The sequence below is a fragment of the Myzus persicae genome, unplaced genomic scaffold, assembly GCF_001856785.1.
Source record: "Myzus persicae strain clone G006 unplaced genomic scaffold, MPER_G0061.0, whole genome shotgun sequence".
Lineage (NCBI taxonomy): Eukaryota > Metazoa > Arthropoda > Insecta > Hemiptera > Aphididae > Myzus > Myzus persicae.
In genome coordinates this window covers 313,803-337,483 of record NW_019101958.1, presented here as the reverse complement: position 1 = coordinate 337,483, position 23,681 = coordinate 313,803, and the positions used below count along the sequence as shown (strand labels likewise).

Sequence of the window (23,681 nt, the reverse complement as noted above, 5' to 3'; positions counted from 1 at the left end):
ACGAGATTTCACAGTCGTAAAATAATAATATGTTTTTTCGCCGGGCCATACTGAGATTATACAACAGCTGTGCACGATAGTATGATTGAAAAGGGGTGATACCTAACCATCACTAACTTGTTTTAGTTTACATTTTTCATCCCTTGACCTTCTTCTTTCCAAAACTATTATGCATCCTTCCAGAAAATTGTAATTTTATTTCATGAAGAAACTTAAGTATATGTATTATGTATACTATACTAGCTGTATTACCCCCCCCCCCACCCACCGCTTACCACGCTTGACCCGACCGTACACCACGTCACCACTGCTATAAATCCGGGGTGGTTGAATTTGGTTTAGACGTTTTGAATTTTTGATCCCGTTTTGGAATATTGAGCCATTGATAAAGTGATATTATGCTTGAAAAAGTTCTACACAAAATTGACAATAATTTCGTTGATGATTCCTCGTCTGTAGCATATGATTTTTTGAATAATACAAACAGCTGGCTCGGATGATATAACGACTCTCATTATTTCATCGTTAAATGCCCGGCGGCTACATGCTGTTGTATATAGTGATGTTAGTATTACTAATTTATAATTAGTAAACAATACTAGTCCGAAAACCGTGAACTGTCGAATCGTTTTTTAAGTACCAGTAATTAATGCCAGTTTTCCCCACATAATAATGTACACTTTGTAGTGAATAAAGTAATAAAAAACTATAAATAGTATATTAGAATATAATATAGGCATTATTGTCGATCAACTATTAATCGTGTGTTAATAACAACGTGATGTGTTTACGTGTTGCGATTAAATTTATAAGCTTAACTATTACTATTGAAATCTGAAATAGTTATTATTATTTTTCTTAAAATTATTGTTCACACAACCCGTCGTTGGAATCCGTGTCGCTTTCGCGCCAAGTGAGCTTGCTCAATGAGTGGCGAGGTCTCGCACTGGACGTCAAATGTGCTGGTGTCCTCCCTCCCTCCCTCCTCCCTTGACACCTTTGCGTATGCCGCGCTCTTCGTAGCCCGTCGGCCATAACCACTAACCAGTTTTCTGTTGTACAATTAACCAGACGTCCGTTGCGTGTGCTGCTCTGTCGACGGGTCCGTCAGTATTTGCGAGTGTTTTAGTTTCGTCCCGCTATATAGTTCGCGTCCGCTGTATTATTTGTGCCCTCTCTTGGGCTGCCGTATAGGCGATCTCAGTGACGGGGAAACTGTTCTTAAGCTTAAATTCCAGTGCGCAGTGCGTGTGTCAAGTCACCTTCAGTTTATACCTTCTTCGCCGGTTTTCAGCGAGAGTTACCCTAGTTTGAGTCCAAGTGTTGTTACGCCCCCCTTTTTGACCTTCCGTGTATGCCAGAGATGTCAAACATGCGACCGGCTGCTGATTTTGTCTTGGTCCTCGGTTGCCAATCAACAATTAATTATAAAAATTAATTTATATAAAAAAAATTAGACAATTTTTATTTCGTGTCACAAGTCTCAACTATGTATAAGTCCTAAAAGTAGCTTCGCCTAATAAAATTTCAACCACAGTAGAAAAGTTAGTAGCAGTGGATGGATGTCATCGCAAACATTAAAAAGGTATTGTTAATTAATTTATTTTTTGTAATTTAAATATAATACCTATGTTACCAACCTCTTTAATAATTAATTTGATTTTTTCATAATTTGAGTAATATATTTAATTAAGACCCTAATATAGAAGTATCTATGTACACCACGACACGCACTGCAGCTATCTAATAATATCAATAATTTAAACTATAACTCGTAGTTCTTCAATATTTGAATTTAAAAAAAAAAAGCAATGTTCCACATTTTTGTGAAATATTTCACCATAATATATTCAAAATGAAATTTTAAACACTAATTTATTATACAGACGCATTATTTTCCGATTTTTCGATGGAAACCATTCGAAAAATCTCTGCAGGACTGTATAGCCCGGTGTTAGGTATAAGTAGGTAACCATAATATTATTATACTTATTTCATTGAATCCGATTTATCGAAAGCGTGTGCCTTTCGTTTAGCAATATTAGTTTTATTAAAATAATATTATATAAGTGGTCTTAAGTTGCATAAAAAAAGTGTTGAGTAGCATCAAGGGACGTGATGGCGACAGCCGTATAATATGATGATATTACATTATGGAAACCGACGAGAACGAAACCCACAGAGACGACGAATTTTGATTGACGTACTCGTTTTATCTGCTCTCTTGCAGGTTATGTAATAATAATATTATTATTATTATTAAAAACGTCGCCTCCTATAATAGTGTACGCATACAAAAATAATATAACCGTTTTACACTTACCCTTTCGTCACCAGGCGCCGCCAACAGATAACTTTCGCAATGTTTGCGAAGAAAAGTTTTACCGTACCTACTTAATGCATATTATTATACTACGATAATAGGTATTAATTATTTTCCCGGACTTCTAGTTTTTATTGCGATCGAGACATCGTGTTACCGTTACGATAGAGACGGGCGCCCACGAGTAAGTGGTTGAATGCGGTAATAATAATTCGAATATCGCATGGAGCGTGTTTGATCAGCCGATGAAAGACTGATTTTTTTCCAATTATAAAACGGTTTTTTTTATTTAATCGTGATTTTTAAATTATCATGCACGCATCTGCATTTAATTTTTATTAAATATCTTAAATAAAATATTTCTTGGTTGTGATGAATAAGGTGAGATAAAAAATATTTATTTTAAAAAAGACCAAAAGAGAATCTAATTTTAAGATGATAACATACTTTACATTAATACATTACATACTATTGTTCTAATAAACTTCGTAGGTACAATACATGATCAAATATAAGAAAACTAGTCAAACGTGGACATTTCTTAAGGGGGCTTTAAAATTATTTGAGTTTGTTAATCCTTCGTAAACATCACATCATACTTAATTAACTGAGCGCGGTAGGAGGTACCAGGTTAGGTTACCTGGTACCTAATGCAATTTCTAGACGATACCATGAACCATGAGGTCGCGGCAAGCTCGTTTCACTAACTCGACTTGTCATATAAATTATTGTACTCTTTTGCTGAACACATTGTTGAAGTATACTTGTGTAGTGTTTGGCTTCGTTGGTATTTAATGCACAAAAAATTTAAACACTTATTTGTCACGGATTTTGATACTGAGCGGAGTAACGCGATTATGTGTCTTATACTCTTATATTTTATTTGTTGTGTTTTTTTGTAGTAGAAAGATTCGATTTTCAACTTCGAAGTTGATTTTAGGTTACCAATTAGGATCTAGTTGGTACTTTAAAAATGTTATTAAATATAACATTTGTAACATATCTCTACTCTCTACCACTATATGAAATTGTAAGGGATTTTCTAAGACCGCGCTAACCAAGAAAATTACTAAACCGATTGGCTGAAAGTTTTTCCTGTTATACCTGACATTCTGCTGAAGGTTTTAGTACCATTACTGTTAGTAAAAAATATGTATAAAGTTATACCAAATACTCCTACGAGTGATCTGTTATTCACAATTTAATTGTATACAGTTAAAATCGTTTAAACACTCTGTAGTAAATAGACACTTGCCAAAATTATAAACTACAAATTATTTATTTAATAGTTTCAATGTCATAAGAGCTTAAAAAATAAATAACAACAGATTAATTAGCATTTATTTTGTATCTGTATTTATTTTTAATACAAATAATATATTTATCATTAATACCGCTAGAAACATTTTAATACGTTTTCATTAAACGATAAAATTTGAATAAAAATTAAACATATTATCGTCCGAAGTCAAAATAAACAACCAATCACGGGTGAAGCCGTCGGCTAGTAATAATGTTATCAAAAAACTTATTTTTGCTATCCTAGTATATAAACAAAATTTATAAAAATCTCAAATTTTTTCGTCGGAATATTTCACTCTTCGCTCTAAATAGTTTGTCATCGAAATTCGTAATCACTTGAATTCCAATTTAATACATTTATTACTGCCTAGTGCCTAATTACTAATTATTATAAATTACAAATAACGATAGCATAACTGAATAGCATCATAATTCATAAGGTTGAGAATTTGTTTGGTAGGCCTGGTTTTTCAACCATCCAGTTGTTTATAAAATCAAAATTATACTTACACATTAGTAGTTAATCTACCTATTCAATATTATTTGTATTTATCTAAACAGCAGATTTGATAACAGCGATTTGTATTCATTATTTTATTTTTATTTTATATATTTTTATTATTATTGGTGTATACGAATTTAATTATTTATTATTGATTGCACCGAAAAATAATTATTACGATGAGCTAAATTTGGTTAATAAAGTCTGTTGGAAATGTCGAGCGACCGTTTGTTTCTCACTCAATTATTGTAGAAATTTGATGGCATCGACGATCGCTAGATGTAACAGAATGTAATAGGAACGTATGCTATGATCGTGACGACAGTTGAACGAGTAGCTACTGCCGCCGTGCTTTGTCGCGACTCGTGTCCGCCGCCGCCGATGCCGCCGCCACCGCCGCGAAACCGAAGAAAAGTAGCGACTAGACCATGAGGTCCTGGTACATCGCCCCTACTATTTTACCGTATAACCCCACCACGAACCCAGCGTTTTCGATCAACTCAATTTTACCACAGTCAACAATTATTATTATTACTATTATTATTCAACTTGATATAATTCAGTATGAGATTGGCGCCGCCGCGTTGCCGTAGCGTCTCTAATTCAACGTTCAACGTTTCCCTCTTTTAAATTTTAAACGGACGTGGCAAAATTACATGATTTAGATTAGTATTAAATATCGATCGTTTAATGATTAATAATAATTAATAATAAAGAAATAATATGTGTTAATGTACGATAAGAGTGATAATATTATAAATGTATAACCGTATAGTTAGGCAAAATCAGCAGTACAAACCATGCAAGAATATGGTATAATATTATAAAAGCAGAACGTAGGGAATTATTGATTTTTCAATGATGTGTATTATTGTCATAATTATAAATTTTGAACTTCAAATATATGTTGTGATAAAAACGTACGAGAAATCTTATACTACATTTGCAAGTCTTGATTCATCGAATATTTGTATCGATATTTATTGAAAATTGTTTTCGTGTATGAATATAACTACCTATGTAATACGTATTTTCTTTTAGCTAAAGAATTATTTAATTCCTTGAAGTTCCACTCAATATTTGAATAAAAATATTAGATTATTTACATGGGAGACATAATGTATAGTAAAATAAAATTTATTTATCATACAAAAATACAAAATTCATTCTACATTTTTCAAATTCCAAGCATATATTAATATAATAATATTTTATTATGAACAACAATATAAAAATAACACAAAGTACAATATGTCATTTGTATCTAGTTTATACAGTCCGATAAAGGTCCCTAGGACCTTTGTATTTAGTACATTTTGAAATTTATGAATATGAGAATTTTTTCCTTTATTTTTTAATTAGATTTTAAACATAATACTATTTATAAATATTTTCTTTTAGGACTAAATCGGTTATATAGTACCTAATGAAGAAATTCTTTACAAGTCTTGGTATGCTTCTGTTAGCGTGGCTGGTGAAATATTAAATTTTAAAAATACCGTTATAAATAATTTTTAATAATCTTATATGAAAATAAGTTATTTCAGTAGATATTTAATATTATATTTCTAGATATTTCCTGGAAAAAAATAATTAAAAAATCTCAAATTTTTAGGATTTTCACTACAGTAAAAATATTATTAAAATTACCTATTCTAAGAGTATAATAAGTATACAAAAATAAATTAGCTGTTCAAACATTTTAAATTATTTTTACCACTCTATAAAAGTTTATTAATTATTTTTAAATTGTAGACTTATATTTTCAATTTGTTTTACTATTTTCTGAATATTTGCATGTCAAAATAAACATAGTTTTATTATTATTTATTTCTATACTTATTTTTCCTACATTTTACAAGGTTTTTAAACAATAGACAAATAATTGTAGACACCTTTTTGGATCACTCGATCGTGTGGGTACTTAACAATATCAAATATCATGTGTGTATATTTTATCAGTAGGTATTATATTTTATAAAACAATATGATAACAATACATTGTAATGTTTCTATAATATATTTATACATACATAGTTCGCTTTAAAAAGTTGAAACTGGTCATACGACGTATTCAATTTATTCAGATAAGCCATAGATATTAATGGATTAAGTTTTACCACAATGCACGTATTATTATTGAGTTTGGTGATAAAGTATTATTTTTTAAACTTCTGGTGTTGACAGTTGAAAAAGTGCAATTTATCTTGCAAATTGTAATATTATAATACTATAAAAAATGTAGGTATCTTTGTATCTATGTTTAGCATTGTGTACTTACGTAAAGGTTGTCATTTGATGTCATATTAATATACATTAACACATCACAAACCACGATGCCACAGTCGCAGCCATTGGTTAGGTTTATTAGTTAATAACAATTTTTAATATTTTGTTTATACTTTATTAACTACAAACAATAGTTTAAATACACATATTTACACATTATTACTCGTGTAACTTACTGTGTAAGATCATTCTGTTTCATATAATATGAATACAATTATTACTTTTAGTTTGAAATTGTGAAAATTCTAAATGCTTAACAAAAACCTACGAACGTGACGTTTTTGAAAAATTTCAATGCACACTTACGTTAATTAATTAATTAAGACAAATACAAATAATAATTTACCATAATATAATAAAATATAATTTAACAAAATGTATGGTAAAAATAGTTTGGCTTTCACAAAATAAATCGGAAGCATTTGAAAACAAACGATTTTCTTCTCCTCATTCTTCTCCAAACCTTGGTTATAATTTACTTTATTATATCATTTTAATAAGAAAGTGAAATTTTTAAATTCTAAAAATCGATAATCGTTTTACTTATATTGTTATTATATGTGTACCAACGAGAATCTTGATATTATTTCGTTGGTTTTTTTACTTTTTTCTCGACTAAATCGCTTTGGTGCGCATCTGGCGTAATGATGACGTGATATCGAGAAATAATGAAAAAAGTTGGCGACAAGAATAATATCCAGAAATATCACTGTGGTGATCTTTTCATATTATTCTGTTGACGTTTTATGTCAAAGTGTTCTATCTTGGGTACGTTGAGCGTCTATTCACGCAAATAAAATAATAATTTTCTACCGAAATAAAGTGACACGAATAAAACCTCTGAGAATTGTTCAATATAAACAATACACATCAATAACGAAACGCGATATAGCGTATAAAATAATATTATGCTAAAATATTACGTTTAACGTCCTCAGAAAATATCATAATTTTTCGTCAGTTAATTTTTTATTTGAATATTTAAATATAGAAACATGTACCTACAATGTGTATTCATATGTATTATTTTTTATTATACAATGAGTAAATTCAAACTTGGGCATAAACGATTTAAAAAGTTAAAACTAAGTTAATTTACCTTTTTAGTTTAATTGATTTTTATTGATATACACTTAGATAAATTACGAGTTACTTTTTATCAAATGCTGCAAGTTATATTAACAAATAAATAATTAAATAATAAAAATAATAAAATTATCATCGATGATGCATACTGCTTATACATTTACTCAAATAGGAATTAAAAAATGTTATTAAATATAATTCTTGTGCCGTTAACTTACTATAATGTTCAATAAAAACAACTCAATTTGATTCAAATTATGTACCATAACATGCCACGGCAAACATATAACATTATTATTATGCACAATATTCCATGTTTATAAACATAAATACTAATATGACATAAGTACAAATGCAATTCTCAAAACATGTAAAATATTTTCGCATAATGGTATGAAATGACATAAATAGGTTACTACAGTTTTAAGTTTTTAAATTAAAAGTTAAATCAACTGGGTTATACTCATATCGCTTTAAAATGTTTGTAAAATGATTGTCAAAATGAGATGTTTATAAATAGCCAATATGATTGTCAGTAACATTTATATATAGGTATTAAAAAAAATAACCTTATTTAGGAATAATGTGGTTTACTTGTGTGATGTGTGGTTGCTAACGTGCTAAGAAGCATTTATAGTTTATTGATTGGAATGATTGGAATAACTCAAATTTTTAGGTTAAATACATTTCTGGCTCCAAAAATTGAATGTTATAGGTCATGAATTATTGAAAAACGAACCAATTGTTTATAAATTAGGATTTGCTTTATTGAGAAATTTTGGAACGACGAATCTACTTTGTGAAGTTTGAGATTTAAGAGGACGTTACAAGTTACAACGACATTCGTTGTCTTCTTCTTATATGTGTACCTATAACACGGCAAATGTTATGCTCAGCAAATCATGATTAGTTTCGTTAATTAAAAATAAATTAGAGTGAATTAACTTCTTATAAAATTTAAAGTTATAAGATTATTATTTAGGGTATGATGTAAAATGTATGTAGTTATGATGTAAAAATAATTTACAATTTTAAAATACTCATAACTCGCTTTAAAATTACAATGCATATTATCAAAATCATATAAGATGCCTTAGATAATAATCGTACCTTTAAATATTATAAGAGATCAATTCACTCTAATTTTTTAAACAAACAGAACTAAACGTGATTTTGTTGACCGTAAAATTTGCTTTTACGCACTTGTAAGAAGAAGACGTTAGGGATTTTTTTTTTTGATTTAACAGAGTTTTCCAGGTTATCAGTTTATTTACACAATTTAGCTAACGCAAAACAAGAATCATAGACTAGATGGAGAACAGATAGTCATGATGTATAAAATGTAGTACTACATAATATGAAGTAGGTGGTCGTTAAAACCACAAGTTTTGAACATAAGCGATAATAATAATATCGCACTTAGGTACCTAACAATGAGTGATGACAAACCGACCATATACCTATAACGCTAACGCGTACATTAATTCATTTTAAGCTGGTGACATATTTCGTCGCCATTTGTATTGCACTTTCATTTCAAAGTCAGCATTTTCTACTAACTGGTCTTGCAAAAAACGTTTTGTCATATTCTGACATATACGTACTGCGATGTCTTATGCAGCAGTTGTTTTCGCAATTGGTTGCATGCGTGATGCGCTGATGCGTAAAATTTATGACATACCTACTAATATAATATACAGCTATTAAAATGTTGACACTTTTATTTTATCTCCGAGTACATATTAGTATTGTTTTATTATTCCGTTGTTGTAAAAACGTATACATAAAATATTATGAGGTCTATAACCATACGAATCAGAGAAGTTTAAGCGCTGAGCATAATATTATTAAATCATGTTTTTTGACTATTTTTAAATTTTATACCAACAATCAATATAAATGTTTTCAGTCATAAATGTCTAATATTCCAACTAAGTTGACTACTAACTGTTTTGTATCATATGAAAATATTATATAGCATCAATTATACATTGTTATTGATAAGCGACTATCACTATCATTGGCAGTCGATTAACAACAACAATATCAAATTTGTGTAAAAGATAAATTATTGTTATAATAGTTAATAATATGCCGTCGTCCACCAGACTAGCATAAAATATTTCCCCGTAAATTAACGAATATTCTAATACCGTTGATTTTCTGATTTGGTAAAAAGTAAAAACAAATAACCATAAATACTTGATATTTTCACCAAATGCTAATTTTATCATTTTTAAAATATTTTGACTCTTCGAGCTATTTATAGACATTTTCAATATGCAATTTGTTTCAAGTATTTTTTCTAGAACTGTCAATAAAAAAATTCTTGGTAGAACAAAAAAGATTGATTATTTAATACAATGTTCCTCATGCGTTGTTATAGTAGCATTTCAAAATACTCAGTAATATTGGTTGACATAACGGCTTTGCTCGGAATAATAATAAACTCAGAATTTGTGGCGATGGTTAAAAACGATGACTGTTAGTCAGTTTGATGGTTCTAAATGTACATATTTTTATTTTTCCCCGAAATCGACTTTTATACTTTCTTATACATCATACAATTTCTAAAAAAGCAGATTTAAATCGTTATGTTTAGATTATATTATATAACTCTTCTAAAATATAAACAACGAATTAAAATACATATAATATCTGCACGTAGATTATAATTTTGATTATAAAGGTTGAATAGTAAATTATAAATTAGAACAGTTGGCTAATCGAAAAAAATCTTCTAAATATATCTTCTATATCACTTGACTAAACATATATCGACGATTATTCAATAATCTGTAGAGATTTATTTCCAATTTGTGCCATGTTAAATCAATGTACACAACTTGCGTCTTGCGGTATGCGTCTAAAATAATCGAATACTCTCATCGATAAGAACCAGAATAATCTTATCATTCCCATCAGCGGGAACATATTATATAAAGTATGCTTTAGGTACCTCCGTGTTACATACGTCTCGTCTTGTCAGTTCGAAGTCCTGCATTGAAATTGATTTTAAGGGACAGTTGTAATTTTACTTTTCGAAAACATAATATTATATTTTATTCTCATATTTATATAGGTATTATAATATAGTCCTTCTGCAGCGGACATTGCAAGCGCGGTTAACGATCTCGCGTTTAATCATCCCGGCGCATATTACACGTCGTCGAAACCCTTTCGCAATTCTGATGTAGTATTACTCACGATTTTACACGGTCGCCGAACGGGAAGAATGCCTATATTTCTATCTGTTCTTCGGTGTCTTGGCGTGCGCGTATTGTCGCAGGCACGCTGTCCCTGCAGCCGATCGCCACCCTCGGTCGGGCACGAAACGGAGTGCAGCAGCGGCCCCGGACGTTTTGCAAATAAGGGTAAAAAATAAACACACTCTCGCCGCACATGTATATCATATACGTATATATAGTGCACGCGTGGGCTACGGGCGAGCGAGAGACGAGCGCGAAGGGGTGAAAAATTACTTTTCGCTGTTCAGCAACAGATGTTCCACATCCGCGAGCGAGCGCGCGTGCTCGTCCCGTCCCCGCGGCCCTTATATGCATTCCGAACCGCAGTTGTTTTGATGGGGAAGAATGAAAAAATGTATATATAAAATCCCTTTTGTTATCCCTCCGGGTTATTGCGAATTCCTGAACACGCGTTAAGCTCTTTAATTAAAATGCCTGCCGTTCTTGGGCTACGCGATGTATATGTATAATACCGCCCGCCTGTATACTATCTGTATATACGCGCATTTCACATAAAACAGCCCCTGGTTCGCTAAAGTGTTATATATTGTTGTATCGATATAGTGAGATAATAGCGTGGCAGGCCGTCGTCCGTCACGCGCCGGCAGTGCCGATGCGAACATGGCTGCAGCAGCATAATCGAAAATCAGACTTTTTATCTTACGTCTATTATAAACGGTTAACTAAAAATAACTAATTAGGGATTCCCATTACGATGGTTAGTAAAAATGATAAAAAAAAAGTTCGCTGACGCTGAGCGAATTAAATATTTTTATAGTTTGGACATAATAATAAATTGAGTGCAATCATTCGTAATAATTTTCAATTTCATTTATATACCGAGACCTGCCCAATAATATGTATTATCTAGTACTTTCTAGAAATTCCCTCTTTTTTTTATATTTCGCTATCATTAAGAAAAGTACAGTACATTTTTTTAAACGTTTGACCTCCCGCAGTATACCAACTATATTCACTTCAAAAAAATATTTAAGTTGAAGATGCAAAGTAAAAAAGGCACATCATTATAAAATTAATACATTCATTGCTCCTCTCAGAAACTACAAATTTATTCAAACGTGAGTATTTTTGAACACTTCTCATTTTTACACTTGCCATTCAAACACTTCAATTTCTAACTCATGACACCTAATTCCAAACCAGTATTTGAAACAATATCTTGAGCACCAGACATAGACAAACATTGAATTTTGTATTTCCAGTTAAATTGTTGACTATTAATACATATTATAGGCATGTGGCATTCGATTTAATTTTCGATTTGACTGTATAAATTGTGCTATAATATCGTGTCATATGCTGCTGCGTCATAACGTATATTGTACGCGCTGCTGAAACTATGTCACAACCGAGCAGCTGCGAGATAATAGATTATGACTTCGGAGTGCGGAAGTCGAGAGGGGTTTCAGGAATTCCGGTGTGTTATATATACACAGGAGCCGCCGGTTTCTGCGGATAGGATACGCGTTCCGGGTCGTCTGTGTACAAATCCACTCACAGAGCCACATATAAAATATTGGAACAATAATATATCATCCCGATAACGACGACAACGAGCGCGGTCGGTATGCGTATATGATGATGGCTATAGGTAGGTACTTAACTTTACTCTGAACGAGGGGGACAGCGTACCTCCTACAATACGCATTCGACCGATACCGATGTGAATAATAGGTTATTTATTATATTAATTATTATCATTATTAACGTTTGTGGTTAAGGGTGTTAACTCATTATTATTTATTTTAGTCAACTGGATTTGTTTTGTTATTCAAATGCATGATTCGAGGTGTTGATTATATGAAAATCATTTTATTATTTGTTCAATTTTTTTTGTTACGATAATTTTTAGTTTGTTTTATAATTTTAGCAACAATAAATTATATTTGGATTTCTGAAAATAAATAGTAAATTCTTGAAAATATTGATCCCAAGCTGCCACGAAATGATTGTATAGCGGACAGTCTATTGTTTATAACACTTTATAGTTTATATGAGAACTTTAAATTTAAATACGAATCTGAATATTAATGACTGACCGAAAAGCTGTTCAATTGCCAAATATTTTTTCAAATTCACAATTCAATAGCCCATCAAAAATACACTTTTGGATTCAATGTTTAGTATTCATATTATTATAAATGTTTTGAAAAAACCGTACGATTACTAAAATATAAAATAACTTATTTTAAATGCAAGTCCCAATCTGTTGTCACTCATACAAATCCATACCAAATTATTTAATATTATACCTGACAGTTTGCTGAAAATCTTAGTACCACTTTTGTTACCTAATTAAAAATAAGAAGAATTATTTACATGTAAATTTTCTTCTTTATTCTGTGTGTATTTTGTATAACATTATACTTGAAAACTAATTTATTACAATTCAACATAGTTTTTCCCAACTTTTGGTCGTCCTACTATTTTTTTTTTTATTCGTACCTATTCACAGCCACACAATTTGCAAACAACTATCCACGGGGTTGAAGCACGCGGGTTACAGCTAGTATAATATAATTACAATAAAGCGAAAAAGAAAAAGTACTAATTTAATGTATTTCAACCAAACATTGTAATATACATAATAATATTTTATTATAAAACCTATTTGACCATCCCGGACGACTTTTGAGTAAGTACTACAGATGTATATATTGTTATTAAAAAAAATGTCATAAAGTACAAGCACATTCCAGGGGAATATTTATGTGTATTTGTCTATGTCTATGTTGAACACAGATTCAATAAAATACAAAGCTTACAGAGTAAAAAAAATATGAGGGTTGTAAAAATGTGTTTTGTATTTTGTATAAAACATAAAATAATAATATGTTATTATATAATATATATGTGTTTATTGTTTAAATATATATATTTATCTATCAATCGTGTAATTAAAATTTTTTTGACTAAAAATATCGAACGCACTATTATATTCACGTTAGATGATAATAATAATACCTTTTTTTTGTACTTAAACATAACCGTTGTTTTTTGTGTATGAAGATTTATTGAATTTTTAGTGTTGGTATCAAACTTTTAACAATATAGCACTATAGGTAATATAATATTATAATATTACAATACAACACCATACCGCAGTTACAGCTCACGGTTGTCCCATCAATTTTGTTGTTGTATAAGTATAACACGTCATATTTGCCAAATTGGAATTCAATTCGATCCTAAATAAAAATGCTATTGTTACAAAAATACATCTGAAGAACTTTTACAGTTTTACGTGTCATCAGAATTGTTTTTAGTAAATTCAACTCAACATATAAAATTATGCTCAGTTAAAAGGCACTAGTGATATTTTTCCAATTTTTCTGCATAATATCGTTCATTTCGAAAACCCCGCATATTAAGTAGTTCCACACTTCTACTCGGTGATTCGTTTTCTCGAATAAACTTTGAAAATGTGTTATAGTATAAAAATCTGTATGTACAAATCTTAGTGTAATAGTTATTTCTATGTTTCTTACTACCTAGTTTATTTCAGTGAGTTTTTGAATTTGCCTAATGTTATTTCCATCTAGCTGGTTGATGAAATCACAATATTAATCGTAAAACATTTATTTGCACTATTTAATAAAACCTATTTTTTAATTTGTATCAAAAAAATCATACGATCTTTGAACCTCTGTTAATGGTGTAAGTGTGGGCCGTTTAGGTATATGCAAGTCTAGATTAAGATATAGCAGGAGGAGAATTTGGTTCTGAGGCCGATATAGTTTCACATAAGTTAAGTAAATAATATTGAATTTATTGAAGTATTTTACATTTTAGTTAATAAACTTACTACAGTAACAAATTATTTTTAAAAAATGTGTCTATAACCTATACTGTAAGTAGTATAAGTATATCTACCACGTTTTATCTAGTATTCACATAACCGCGAGATACAAATATATACATCTATAGTTGTATATATTGTAGATAAAATACGTCTTCTTCAAAAGTATCCATCCCATTCCCAAAACCAAATAATATTATATCGTATTATTCGTATCATATACTAATACCTAATGTACTATGCGTGTACTGTGTACACAACCACACTCGTCTACTCTCGGGCGATAGTACTTTTGGTCTTTATGTCATTAAAATATAATTAGCGCCTCTCCAACAGCAGCCATATAATATATCGGTCGTCGCGTCCTCGACCGCACTCGTGGTCGCCACGTCAAGTGCTCGAGGGCAATAATATTCTTTTACCGCTCATCATCGCCAGAGTATGTGATAAAATATTATATGCTCACTCGGGAGCGTCTCGACCTGGAGTGTGCGTTCCGTAGTGCGGTGTGGAGGGATGGCGGTGGAGGTTGTTAAATTCAGCCCGTATATAATACTAAACAATCGGCAGCGTGATTTATAGCGGCGGGACGCGGGGCGGACGGGTGAGCAGCGTTCGCGCGCGCGCCCGCGCTCGTGTCGCAGAAGTGGCATTTACGGGCGGTGGTTACCATAAAGGGCCCATTGGTTGCAGCTGACGTTACAAACAGGCGGCCGTCATTAATAAAATCTCGCCCCCACCGCCGCCGCCGTCGCCCCTTCGCCGCTGTCCTAGCGGCGAGGGGCTAATTAATTCTGCCTTTTGGCACAGGTGGCTGACGGGTTGACTCGGCTCATTGTTTCCTCGAATAATTCGCGTATATGGTTAAACTTCCACCACCCACCTACCCCCCCACAACCTCACCCGCCGCCCACCACCGTCCAAGAGATTGATGGTCCTGCGGCGGCGGTTTTGGCGACCGACGACCACCGCTACAGTGCAACAATAATATTATATTATTATATAGGTAGGTATGAATTACATCGACAAAAGATTTTAGTTTTTCGTCCCTACAGCAGTGGTTTTGCCATAATATCCGGTAGTTTTGCTCTGTTCGGTTAGGGTCATTTTTTCAAGAAGATATTTGTCCGTTTGGACACTGTAAGGTTCCTTGGACGTAGGTTTTGTTGACTGCGTGTCAACTAGAATAAATGGTAACTCAACCAAAAAAATGTATGATGTAATATAATTATCAATAATTTCTAAAAATAATGAAAGTAACTGCTTATTGCTGTTTTTTCATACTTATTAAGTATAAGTATTTAAATTGTTAATATATCAATGATCAAAAAATATGGAGTATGGTAAAAAAATATTATTATGGCAAGTTTAGTTACTGTGTACGGTACCTGCAAAGCATCGTAATTACTAACAGTAGATAAAGTAATATTTATAGTAGAAAATGATAAAAAACTGAATAGTGAAACTACTGTTATAGTTCTATGCTAAAGTTTGTATTTGGTGGTGGAGTGAGCAACGTCCGTTCTGCCCATGCACAATAATAGTTCATTAAATAGTATGTACCTGCTCCATCATTATTATTATTATTACTATTATTATTATTATTAACTTACCCACGAAAAATAAGAAATTTAACTACAATATATTGAATATAATATTTTATTGTGGCCTGGTGAGGCGTGGTCGTACGCTCAATATGCGGCAACGCTCTGAACGTACGTACCGGCCGTCGTTGCTAACACTCGGATGGGTGACCATCCGGGTTTTTAGCAACACATCCTCGCCACATATACAAACATACAAAAGTGTTCCAACCAACGCCCCCCCCCCCACACAGTACCAGGCTAATGACCTTTGTAGTTGAAGCCTTAGGCAACGCACGGATTCAGTTAGGACATAGCGTAAATCAAAAAAAAAAAAATATATTTTATCATTTTAGTTGCACCACGTCTATCATTCGCTGAATATTGGTATTTCCATAATTAATATTAAATGAGGCTATTTTAATATGTGGCTCGTGGTATTTTATTCGTCACCGACCTATTCGTTGGTCACTATATGGGTTCAGGTAGGTATTTTTGAGAATTTTATTTTGTTTTTAAATTCCGATTGAAGCTATATAATAACGCGTATTATTGGTTTTACTACAATTTCTGATTTTATTTTTATTATTTATGTATTATTATTTATATAACTTTCCATTACTTTCCATTATACGTGAACACTTTTCGGGGTAAAATCTAAAAGGAATTCTCAAAAAGTTTGTTACTCTGGAGACTAAACATGGTGTTTTGAAACTTTGTTAGAAACTCGAAAATATGTTCATTTTTCGATTTCATCAATACTCAATAGCTTCTTTAAGCGTGAGTGGAATAATTCAACAATTTTCATAGAAATAAAAGTTCTATATATATATAGCAATCCCATCTTTTTATATGAAAGGGATGAGGTATCATTTTTTCTTTTCTTGAACTATTACCGCTGTCCATACTTGTCTACATTTGATGTATAACGTACATTCTGTGATACTATTAAAATATATATTATGTACCGAAAAATAACATTACGATATGGGTACCTAATTAAAAATACAACTATATATTGCATGAAAAATACATGTTACTAACAACATACTAAAAACTGAAATATAACAATTGGTTAATATTTTTAAAGAGGTATCAACTAAAGATAATTAACACATTTATTTTTAACATAATACAATAATATAATAAGACCCTTATTTTAATCTTTCACAACCACATCAATAATATTATGCTAGGTTTAATGCTAAGACCAGGGTTCATGAATTATGTAGAATTTGCTAATTGTCTTAACACATTTTAAAATTTAACAGAGTGATATGGAAATTGATGTCATGTTATTAGGATTTCAAATATGAAATTTTAAAGTGCTTATTTTTCTTATTTTGGTGAGTTTTTTAATGCTTTTTTGATCTTACTACTTTTCTTATTTTTTTTTATCCCATCTTGTTTGACATCAAGCAGCTAGGTTTTGACCACTGATAAAAAATAATTAGTTTTTTTTGCCTTAGAAAAATATCATCAGCTAAAGAACAAATAGTAAATACCTAGTATTTCAAAATAATAGAAAAAAAACATGGAAGTTTTTTAATAAAGATCTGTTTTCATTGAAAAATGAACGAACATGTTTTTTATTTTTTCGGAATTTGAGGGTGGAACTATTTTTGTTAAGCCATTTTCTTATAATTGTATTTTTTGTAAAGTTTCTAAATTGACAATTTTTTGTCATTGGATAATTTAAACTAAATTGTTAGGCTTAGTGAGCTTTATGAAATGCGTGAGCAAAAAAAAAGTTTGTATGTTAATCTGCTTGTTCACGAATCAAATAGTAGTAACAGCTCTTCATTCAATTTTAGAGTATACATAGTACGCATAATATTATAATATCCTATTACGTAAGCGTTATTAGAGTATACATTGAATATTTTATTATAATCAAAAGATTATAATAGTTACTAAACTAGTGTATAGTGTATTTTTAATTCCACTGATCATATTATAATACATTTTAATTAGCGAACTCTCGAATTCAAAATAATATCTGTTATCTCAATTCACAGACGCATTCTCATTTCTAAAATATTTCTGAAAAAATGTTTTTTCATACAACCGCGTAAATCTTCATGCAGAAATTTGTAACTGTAACTATAAAACTAAAATAACACAATGCCCATTCTACTGAAATTAAATTACTGCTAATTGTAATTTGTGAATACAGTATTATCTTAACAAATTTATAATTAAATTATTCGTATAAACTGAGAAACAAAACTTAATTACCCTAGCTGTGCCATTTATATATATTGTACTAAGATAATGTATACGACAAAATATGTACACAAAGAAAACATTTTTAACTCATCTAAATTCTATTTTTCATATAATGGTTTTTTCAAGCAAATATTTCAATTTTTTAAATTTAAAATTAGTTTTCAGTAAAAAAAAAACACTACACACGCACTCTAGGAAACGTCTAGGTGTATGTAAATAATATTGTGTAATTTAATTGTCAACGCTGTATTTATAAACACTGTTTTGTTCGAATGATATAATTTGTATTCAAGCAATGTTGTTGAGTGCTGACAGCTAACACAGCGCGAATATGATAAATATTTATGAATCTTCTCCATTATTATTATACAATACAATATACACAGACCAACGAATATTGTCTAGCACAGTTGTTGTTGTTATATTAACGCTCAAATACAGAATTCGCGCTTGTACCCTCAGCTGCAAGTGTCGTTGACAATTATTTCACTTTATAATGTAGTATAATTTATAATAATTACTTTGAAGTTTAGACGTTCTCAAATTCGTTTTAACCATAGTACCTAAGTAAAAAATGAGAATAAGGTTATATCTACTGAATTTGAATAGCTTATCTGTTCAAGACATAGTAGTTTCGGGAAAAAATCTCAATTTTAAACAGTATTTATGATGGAATAAAATCATAACCGTATTCATGAAAAAAATTACTTAGGTGCACTGTAATTCTTATACAACTCTAATAACGACTATAAATTGAAACCCATAAATAACAATCACAGTTCTTAAGTATAACCTTCGCAGCTTTGAATATAGTTTGTAATACGGTCGACTAACGCTTCGTTTCAAGTGAAAAGCTTTTCGGTCGGATCTTGATGCTTTTCGTACACATTCAATTCGATATCCAAATAACTTGATTACTATTACGTACGCGTATCGAAATCCATTGAGACGCACTCTACCTTGCTGGTATGGGTTATTTCCGATTATCAACAATAACGTAGTCATCGGTGGTCGGGTCGATTCAATTAGACTTTTGAAAGACGAAAAAAACTGTGTATAATAATAAAAAAAAACCGATACATGTTTCCCGCAACAAATGGGGGATGAAAGATTCCTATTTTACGGTTGGTCACACATTTTAATATCCGGCGTACGCGCGTACGTCGTTGATTTTCGCTCAACAATACCGGCAAAAATGACAAGGATTATTGGATTTGGACCCATAAGCCCTGTCCAAAGTGGGTTCCATTGTATCGCCGTTCTTGGTGAAATAATGGTTTACGAAAATCCAATGATGTTTCAGTTGTAGTACACGTCGTGTCATAATATAGAGGCGACGGTAAACAACAATAACGGAGTACAATAATAATATTATAAACCATAAATAATACGATATAATATTTATTATTAATTTGAACTCTGTCATTATTTGAATATGCCATTGCTATCGATGTTTGACTCAAAACGGAAAACAAGTTTATATTATGATTGCTAGTACCTACACATTAACTTATTATAACATATTTAAATTAGCTAACCACTGAGTCCCCATGAATCATGTAGAATAATGTTATTGTTTTACATACATACGTACGTACAATTTAGTTAATTATAACATTTCATAATATCCAATTTAAGATACAAACGTTCAACAAAATATTTTATCGAAAGAAATATTTATATTATCACTTTAGGATAAAACTTTTTAATTAAAAGCTTTAATTTAACTAACAATTTAAAAATATTAAGACTAACATATAATAATAATCTGTATAATATTTAAAGTTAAATTTAACATCGTGAATGTTGTTATATATGTTTTCATTTTGTTTTAATTAAGCTTTTTAATTATATTTGTTTACTTCAATCGTTTAAGTTATTTATAAGTATTTAATGTCTGTAATGAATATTATAAAAATCCTATATTAATTTTTTTAACTTAGTATGTAATATGCATACATTGTGTACTGATGTACACGTTTTCTTTTAAATATAGGAACATTATACTTTATTGAATTTCGTAAAATGTACAAACGTATGCCATTTTTTTTTTTTGCAGATTTATTGCCTCATAATTTATCCGGACAAGCACCAACCAGAGAGTTTCTATTAAAAATCGTTGATATCTTAGTAGATTACATCAATGACGTTAATGATAGAGACGAAAAAGTATTGCATTTTAAGCACCCCGAGGAGATGTTGCGACTGTTGAAATTGGAAATTCCCGACGAAGGTGTGCCGTTGCAAAATTTAATTGACGATTGCAGTCTAACACTCAAGCATCAAGTAAAAACAGGTAAGAAACTTGTTTCGTTTTCATTGACAGCTTTCTTAAACCGTTTTGATAGTTCCCCGTGTAGAGTTTTCAAAAGTTCAAAGTTAGAAGCGTATTCTCGCGGTTTGTACTTGTACACAAAACTTTATATTATGTAGGCGCATACATTAAATACATATGGCACTTAGTATATTATATTTAATACAACATGTATACGGTTTTATGAAGAAACATATGTTTCCAATGTGTCATGTACGGTTTCAAACTTTATCGAGGGATGGGGTGTGATGGTTCTGATGACGAAAACGCCCTTGATATTAGTGTTTCGAGAACAAGTGGTGCTCTACGCATCACATTGTGACCGGTGTACGTGACAGCTTTCAACACACGAAAGAGCAATCGATTTTCAACAAATATCCCCAAACATTTATACAGGCGTATTGTGTCCGATAAGATTCGTTTGATTGTGCATTATACTTGGGCATACAATGGCACATTTATAAATATATAAAGGTAGGATAGTAGTATAGTACTCGTAGTCGCAAGATGTAGTACTTTAAGCTCTAAATCTGGTGTTGATAGCTATAGACGTCTTAAATACTGAATATATTATATATTTATGTAATATTCTTGTATTTATCATTCATCAACTACAGCGTATTATAAATAATATCTGCTGTTACGGACTTTGATGTGACGTCAACAAATTAAAAGTCTGTAATCGAGAGATCCCGGAAACATATTGGTTCAAAAGATTCAATATACTGAAGAGTGATTTTTTTTTCATAAAATATACTAACCATCTCAAAAATTATTAACGTTTGTTAAAAAATTTAATTTTTACATCATTTGAATTTATAATGAAAAATTATCGCTGATAAGTGATTGATCACACAATATGTATCATTTTTAATTTCATATTACCGAGTAAACATTTCGGTGTAGTTCAGTCATAATTTGGTAAGTTTATCAATTTTAAAGACCAACAATTTACAAAGTTTCTTCTTGTACTACTCCTCTACATTTTCATACCATCACTTTTATTATAACTCTATGTACCTACTATATAGGTACTATTATGAAGGTATTTTAGTTATGTTATACTACTATATTTCCCTTATATAGATTCTTAAAATTGCAGGTATTCCCAAACTTAATAGTTAATATTACATTCCATTGGTGGTTGTAACTTTGAAAGTACGCAATTTAACAGTGTTATCAGAATAATATATTATACGCATTTACGTATGTAACAATAATTGCGAGTTGTGATAATTAATGTATACAGCACATTATTTATACCTATACACCAATGAGTACCTATCTATAATATAACACCGCATTTCAGTTGATGTGAAATTTGTTATTAAATTTAGCAGCTACAATGCTACATATTTAGCACTTATTTTCTGAACCATATAATATCCATATTTTTTTTGTGAAAATGTAATTTAATCGGTTTGCATCCTCTTATTTATTATAATCCAAAAAATCATTTGTTTGAATTTCGATTCAGATAATACATTAACATTTTCAACGAAAAAAAAAACAATAATGTTTGTTCTCATTTGAAAAAAAAACAAGTTTGTATCGCAATAAGACATTCGCTAGAGCTTATAGAAATAATAGTAGAACAGTGGCTTACAGTATATGAAAATAATTAAGTAGATATTACCTACTTATTTCAAAATATAGTTTACAAAATAACTCGAGAATTCAGAATTTGAATAAACTCAATGATATTATAAAGGAACACACTGGAATGAGCATGCTTGGTGATTCACCCTGTATATTATAAAATATTTAATAATATGCCGATGACAGTAGAGCAGTGGCATTGGTTGACAATGAGCATAATATTATAATATTATATTAAGCATTATTATTATGATGATGTGACGACGCCGAAACACCCGCGGTCATACGCGTACCTATAATACATTTGTAAAAATCTTCATTGCGGCTGTTGTGTGTATTCACTTGGGGTGAAATCGTTTTTGAATAGTCCCGGAGATTGGGCGGCAAGGGGTGTTATCACCACTGACGTCTGTCGTGTGCCCGCAGTGTGTTCGGTGACATCCGTCGCGATGTTTTCATTATCATAATCTTGAATCGGATTAATTTCCGCTCTTCCGACCACCTCACCCCACCACATCCGAGGCAACGGGGCCCTCCTCAAAATGACGACTGCGGCAATGATAATAATGTAAAAACAAACTGCGGTGTACACGCAAAGTAGTCGCGAAGTAATATTGCACGTACGGCGTAGGGTTTCCGAATCGAGTCCACGTCTCCCATTTGCGGTTCATTGTTGTACGCCACAGAAATTCGAATCAAAAATTCGTCAGAAACTCGCATGGTTTAATACGGTTTATATATAATATGAACACAACTTCAATATATGTTATTGTATTTTAATACATACCACTCGTAAACGCCCATTGTACTTATTATAATATGTATTGTGTGTATATACAGAGCGCATGGCGTATCTGGAACATTTAATAATTGTATGCAACGAAATTGCATTTAAATATTATGTTTACCCGTTTATCTTTTATACATAACTTAATATATGAAATATCTATATTACAATGTAAACAATATGCTGAAGAGCTTGTAATCCATTTAACAACATACAACACTCATTTTCTAAGTCAATTTAAAAAAAAAACATAATTGTCCATATAATGTGTTAAATTTTTTGTCATAGTGGTGACTTACGTTTTTTTTTCATGATTGAATCAATTATGATGTTTGATTTGATATATATCGCTGGTAACAATATTCATTAATAGTCATTCATATTAAGTTTTTTTATATTCAAAATATATTTTAAATAATATGATAACCCACTGTCACGATTAGGTGACTATGTTTGTTTGCCGTTCTCATTGCAGGACCTATGCATTGGGTGGAAAAATAATTTGATTAGTTTTTATTTTATTTTTCAGACCCCTATTTATATCTATTATACCTTTAAAATATTATTATTATTATGTTCATTCTCATTTCTCAGACCAA

General features: G+C 30.9%; 1 protein-coding gene across 3 annotated transcripts in view; it reads left to right on the top strand.

The window, feature by feature from the left end:
• Window positions 1-23,681, top strand: part of LOC111030856 (glutamate decarboxylase) — a 98,700-nt gene that overhangs the window by 41,030 nt on the left and 33,989 nt on the right. For all 3 annotated transcript variants that reach the window (XM_022310552.1, XM_022310551.1, XM_022310553.1), the window contains exon 3: window positions 20,442-20,678. In XM_022310552.1, coding sequence (XP_022166244.1) covers window positions 20,442-20,678 — 237 coding nt within the window. The remainder of the gene's footprint in view (window positions 1-20,441; window positions 20,679-23,681) is intronic.